We start from the raw sequence: 6,398 nt of genomic DNA, 5'->3' as shown, positions 1-6,398 counted from the left end.
GGTGGATACTCGTCGCTACGGTGCGCGTCGTCGTCGTTTTCGTGTTCGTCGTAGCGGTAGAGGCCCAGTTTTCCACAGTCGTAGGTTCGCGGCTTGAAGTCTCTCTAGCGCTATCACAGTCACACCTCTGTTTCGAAGTCGATCATATCACGTCGGGGTCACCAGTTGAGGTGGCTGAGTATGTGTGTGTGGTCCATGGGTATTAGTTGCTGCTGGTTGTAGATGCCGCTGCTGTTGGGGGTACTGCTGTATTTTTCTCCCTATTTAAGACTCGTGGAAGAAAAATCGGACTTCGGTCGCCGGGATTCGATCCCGGGATCCGAACGTTCGTAACCTAAGGCGCTAACCACTGCGCTACCGTCGTCCGTTACTAGTTAGTGTCGAGTGGCGGTATTTGTGTTGTCGCGTGCCGCCACACATCGATAGCGTATAGACGAAAGACATAAACAGTCGACAGGCGACCTTGACTTCGGGGTTTCCAGTTATAGGGTAACACCGCTAGCGTGCGGATCTTGGACCAGCTCAAATTATTATTTCATACTTGTACTTCCACTTCTGTATTTAAAATACATTTTTCTACCTTACAATTTATCCACGCGTCTCCCTCTTTATACGCCAAATAATCTCAACAGGATCTTCATTCGGACTACCCATCGTTGCTGTACAATAGAGATTATATTTACTGGTCTAAATATGGTTTCTACAGAATTTGACAAATTACCGTGGTGATTGGACACTCGAGATGCTAATGACAATGATCTCAGGCTCAATAACGAACCCACGGTCAACGGGGTAACTCTTTGTTAAACGTAGAAAATATTTTGAAGCACAAGGTAACGTTCGCTGTGACGCTCGGTATATACTGCTCGTAAAGACGATAAGGAACTCTCCAAGGAGATCGCAAGAATAAAAGACTGATGGGAACTTCCCTCTCCTTACGACCGCGTTCGTTTGTTGTATATTGGCCGGGGATACCAACAAAATTCCAACCGCCGTTGCTAGGCAGTCCCGCGTAGCGGCAACACAGCCCGGGGTTTGACTGTTAATACAACGTGTGCCTCATAATATTGGCACTTCTGAGGCGAAACCACACGTGGCTTGATTTGTCCTCGAGCCCGTGCGTCGCTACAACTATTTTTTTTTAAGGAGAACTATACAATTACTCCAAACCTCTGTTAGGTAAAAACGTCCATCCCGTGACCGTGGCTACGTTCACTGACCAGTTGTGTCACCTGGAGCCCAAGCTCACTGTCACAAATCTCGGGCAAACATAATCGGATTGAGTCATAAACAACTACTTCTTAGTTTTATTATTTAAGTACAGCTATAATAAATAGTCTAGACTAAAGTATTGGGGATCTTCCCAAAAATTCCAAAAGAAAGGCCCCGATGTCCTTTCATCTCCGACGACTATCCTGACAATCACCTGTCTTCGGATGCATCTAAAATATTGGGTTTCCTCAATATTAGGCTCAATACAACTGATATTATTTACAATTTAACCAAATGCCCCAATAAGCCAAGGGTCCAGTTCAACGACAAAAATTTCGATCGAATGTTCAATGGCAACAATGAAGAACAACAATCAGTAACATTATGATTAGTATTCAAAGTGACATGACAGACCATTCTCGATCTCCTACCTCAATGAATCTCATTTCTTTTATATCTCAATACCTCACTGGGCATATGTGAAAACACTATACTAGATGTTATGACCATAGTACTAATGATACTAGAACTAAATTCTGTAACTGCGTGTTGATTTTGCCTCTAAATTTCTTTGGACCACACGACCACCCGTAAGCGTATGTGAACCATTGTGTTCGACCTTACACCTGATTACATCACATTACCACACTGGACGTATGTGGAAACACTGGGTTTCATCACATTACCACACTGGGCGTATGTGGAAACACTGAACTTCATCACAAAAATTCCAAAAGAAAGGCCCCGATGACATTCCATCCCTGACATATACAACTTTACGACTCCTATTAATTTCTTTTACAATTTCGTTAGTAATACAACGTTTGCGAAGCAAGAATTGTTCCAATTTCATTTTCATTATAATCCAATACTTGAATTTATATGACAGAATAGCGTAACTCGAGAGCAACGCGTAACGTATGATCATTTGTATGAAATTTATCTTCTTTTCAATGTACTATCATTTTATTCTTTTCGTATGTCTATACGTCCGTTTAAGTGGAAATTGCTGAAAGCATATCGAGCTTTACGTATCCACGCGATGTTAATGACCACATGCTGCTCGCAAATTTCACGCTGATGTAGCTACGATATAGGAAATTATAGATACCACGAGTTTGCTATCTTGTTATTCGGAAGTGTAGCAGCTATCGCTATCGCGGAAATAAAGATAATCAGTTAACAGAAATTTATTAAACTCGATCTGAATTCAGTACCGTTTATTACAGCACAAGTGGCTAAATAAACTATAATGTGGTAAACTTCGATCAAAGAGCTTATGCAAAACCAGACATGAAATCAGACTGCTTGAATCGAGTTTTAAAATAAGTTTGTTCCACTTGCCTTTCGCAGCAACGAAAACTTTTTGAATAATCTGTTTACGTGTAAATCTGTATTTGCCCTGCTACATTGAAACAGCTAGGCCTGTCCAAACGTCTCATTTTTTTTTACCGTGTATTTAGTGTGGTGTCTGAGAAATGCTCCGTAAAACGTTCAATCTTTGTCGCGTGTATCACGTACAGTGACGCTTAGAAACCGAGAGTCCTACGATCTAAGCTTTTCAATAGCTATGCTAATAAAGAATGAGACTCCGCGATTAGATGTTTCATCTTTCCATCGATCTGCAAATGTCAAAGAGCAAGGCGACTGACCAGCTTGGATACGCTTCGAAGCAGATTCTTTTCACCTCGATTCAAAGTTTGTGATCGAGGTATCCTTTGAAACCTGCGACGTAGTATCGCTCTTTCAAGTCGTTCGTCGAAGCGAGGATCGGACTAACATTCTTAGTAGGAAGCATTCATACAAGGTGAAAGATAGATGTGGTGTTACACGAAACGGCATATCGACGAAGTACTTCATAGCACCGCAATGTTTAACAAAAACGTAACACCGAACGATGAGATGTCGCTAAGAAAATGCTTGTAAAAGGTTTACGGTGGCTCACGAAAGTATCCGAATTTTCACCTGCGTGTTGTTCGAAACGTCTCGAAATCCCATTACTGTCACGATTGTCGCGATTATGTTGGTAGAATTTCAAGTGGATCCGAAAATGTGTATAAGAGTTAGGAGATATGCAGAGGAAACGTACGACTCGCAAGGACCATCAAAGTCAATTGTACGTCATATTGATCGATTTAGGGCCAAGCAATGTACGTAAACGTACGATAATTGGAGGAAAAGAAGCTCTTAATTGCATGATAGTCATCCCGGCATGGTCATGTGGGTACTAATTCAAAAGCGAAACTTTTTTTATTTTTCACGTCTTTTTAAATCAAACTTTTACTGAAATATTTGTGAGATCTCTCTGATTGAAATGAGAACAAACACGGTGTAATGTGAATTGTATTTACTTATCGGTGTGTATTTAATTGTCATTTATCAAGTGTCGTGTTTGGTGTCATTTTAATCGGAAAAATATGACAGATATGTTGATAAAAACGTTATTCGTTGCAAATCAGAAATAAGAAAGTTTAATTTCTCAATTAAAAGTCCCGGCTAATTTAGTTCCTCTTTTTCTTTCACTCGCGTTACACTTTCCTACGTTTCACGCGTCTAAGATCTTGGTTCTCGGATCTTTTGTTTGCAATTTCTTGCAAAAACCAAGATTGCAAAACACGGGGTCAGGCAATTGTCCAATATTTCTCGTATATAGTTATAATTTACATATAGTTTACCATAGCGTTCTAAATGCAATAGAACTTCGTTTATCTCAACCGGTCGGGGCAATAAAATGTTTCGGATAATCGACGAGTTGGGACCAGCTGCTGCTGAGAATTTCGATAACAGAGGTGGACGTTCGGATAACTGAGATTGAGCAACACTTTCGACGCAAGTTGTGTTAAATTATATGACAACTTGGATAAAACACAAGACGTGTACGACTTCAGAATACGCGTTCGTATAGTTGAAAGTACGCTCGAACGTAATTCGAAAAATAGAGGCTCAGTTACGAATTGATACGAAGAGGTTCGGATGAACGAAGTTCTGTACTTGGAGTTTAGAAAATTTGATAAAACTATAGACTCTAGATGCAAGAAACAGCGATCAGAAAAATATTACGTGGATGTGTAAAATTGCCTTTTATAGACACAATGTTGAGAATTTGACAATTCCAATCGTTTAGGAAAAATGTCAAATAACACGTTGACGCAATATGGGCGCTTAGGATACAAAGTTACAACATTTAATGCCACTGCTCGTTTACGATAAACGTTTCCTAACTTTCATATACATTTTCGGATTGCCTTCAAATTTTACTATCAGAATCACGACAATCGTGTCTCGTTACGGTGTTAACGAAATTTCAAAAAGTGTCGTACAATGCACACGATGTATTTATAAAGAAAATGTTGTTCCACGTACATCTTCGGATCGTTTTCAAACTTTACTACCATAATCACGACGATCCTATCTCATCGCAGTGCTACCGAAATTTCAGGAGATCTCACGTAACGCGTGTAATATATAAAAAAATGTGACGGTAGATGTACGAATATATTCGCGAGCCACTGTAGGTGGATCAGCGAGATCGATGCGTGCGAATTTGTCACGATAACTGGGATCCTCGCAAGAACGACGACGCGAGCCGTTTTCAAAGATCGCGTTCAGATATGCGAGCCTGTAGGATCGTTCGAGCACACCGCAGAATAATATATAAAAACGAGCTGACCGTACGACATCACGACGAATGTCAATCAAATAACACTGCAGTCCACACCAAGTAACAATATTGAAATATATATATATATGTAATATATATAGATAATATATATATAAATATGACGTATGACGTCCAAGACCAGCGCATCGCAGAAACGATTACGGGTATCAAGGTGGCATTCTCTGATGGAACATAAAAAACGAAAGTGTAACCAAGGAGGAAACTGGGAAGACCGATCATATATGACGAGCAAAAAGGTTCAATCTGGCGATCGTGCTCGTTGCTGTTGGCTTGGCACCTTAAAACCGTCATAGGTCCAGGAGCCTAACTTCAAAACACAGGTCTGTACGTCGTACGGAAAGAACTCAACGTCGATGGAGCAGGAGGATTTATATACGGCCGGCGGTTGCCAGACGACCAATCCCGAATAGTAGACCGTGGCCTTGGTCATCAGCGTCACCTCGTAGTTCCCGTCGGCGCTGGAATCACCGAAGAAACGAGCCGAGCGTGATCACGATTGGCTCCTCTTTGAAGAGCACCGGATGCTGCCGCTACGCGATGATCTGTCTCTTTCTCTCTCTTTCTTTCATTCTTTTTCTCCCTCTCTTTCTCTCTCTCTCTTTCACTTCCTCACCATCAGCCTATCTCTCACCCTTTCTAACGAATCGAGCCGAAAAAGCTTCGCATCGATCGCTCGGATCGCGTAATTTCGCGTCCTCGCTACTCGATCTCCCTTCGTTCAAACATCCCCCTCGGCTATCAACTGTTACTGCGTGCCATCTCTGTTGCATTTTCTTTGCGATTCGCCTCGCTATCATCAATTCTCGTTCTTTCTATCCTCTGAACGCACGTCGCATCTGTCGAAGCTACTGTTATAGGTATTACGGAATGTTGAAGGAAAGCTGGCAGCATCCGTCTCCTAGCGTGGGTTTCGGCTCTCCCCTCCCATCGAGTGTAACGTTTCGAAAACGGGCAACAAGAAAACACGAGCCACCGCGGAGTTTGGAAATCCACGCGACGAGCCGATCGTTCGAGTCTAATATCTAGTCTTAAGGGCTACAAAGGTGGACCGTCCTCGACGCATCACGAGCCACGTCGATCCACGTCGTGGAAGATCCGCCGGTCTATCTGCCACGAACTTAGCGGCTACCATGCAAGTTTACCTTAAAGCCGTCATAGGTCCACGAACCGAACTTGAGGACACAGGTCTGCTCGTCGAATGGGAAGTACTCCACGTCGATCTCGCAGGATGACTTATAAATGGCAGGGGGCTTCCACTCGACCAATCCTTGATGGTAGATGGTGGCCTTCGTGGCCAAGGTCACCTCGAAGTTGCCGTCCGCGCTGCGAGCGAGCACATTAGTGGTTCTGGGCGCTGCGGCGGTCGAGCTTACTTTGTACTTCCGATTCGATACCAAGCCGTCTTTTTTTTTTGTTAATTTTTCTTTACTTTTTTCTTTCTTTGCTTTTTCTTGTTTTTCTTTTCTTTCTTTCTTTTTTGTATCTTTTTTGTTTTGTTTTGCTT

The 6,398-nt window shown here is 42.2% G+C and overlaps 1 protein-coding gene across 9 annotated transcripts in view; it reads right to left on the bottom strand.

Moving 5' to 3' along the window:
* The window catches only part of LOC122571989 (acetylcholine receptor subunit alpha-like), a 398,975-nt gene that overhangs the window by 177,430 nt on the left and 215,147 nt on the right, over positions 1–6,398 (bottom strand). For 7 of the 9 annotated variants that reach the window (XR_006318308.1, XR_006318309.1, XM_043736418.1 and 4 more), the window contains one exon: positions 6,037–6,217. The exons of the other annotated variants lie outside the window; for them this stretch is intronic. Coding sequence is in view for 5 of the 7 variants with exons in the window: in XM_043736418.1 (XP_043592353.1) it covers positions 6,037–6,217 (181 nt within the window). In the remaining 2 variants the exon portion in view is untranslated. The remainder of the gene's footprint in view (positions 1–6,036; positions 6,218–6,398) is intronic. 9 annotated transcript variants of the gene reach the window in all.

This window comes from Bombus pyrosoma, linkage group LG10 (genome assembly GCF_014825855.1).
Source record: "Bombus pyrosoma isolate SC7728 linkage group LG10, ASM1482585v1, whole genome shotgun sequence".
Lineage (NCBI taxonomy): Eukaryota > Metazoa > Arthropoda > Insecta > Hymenoptera > Apidae > Bombus > Bombus pyrosoma.
Note: the sequence above shows the minus strand (reverse complement) of the source record. Positions and strands in the feature narration are given on the sequence as shown.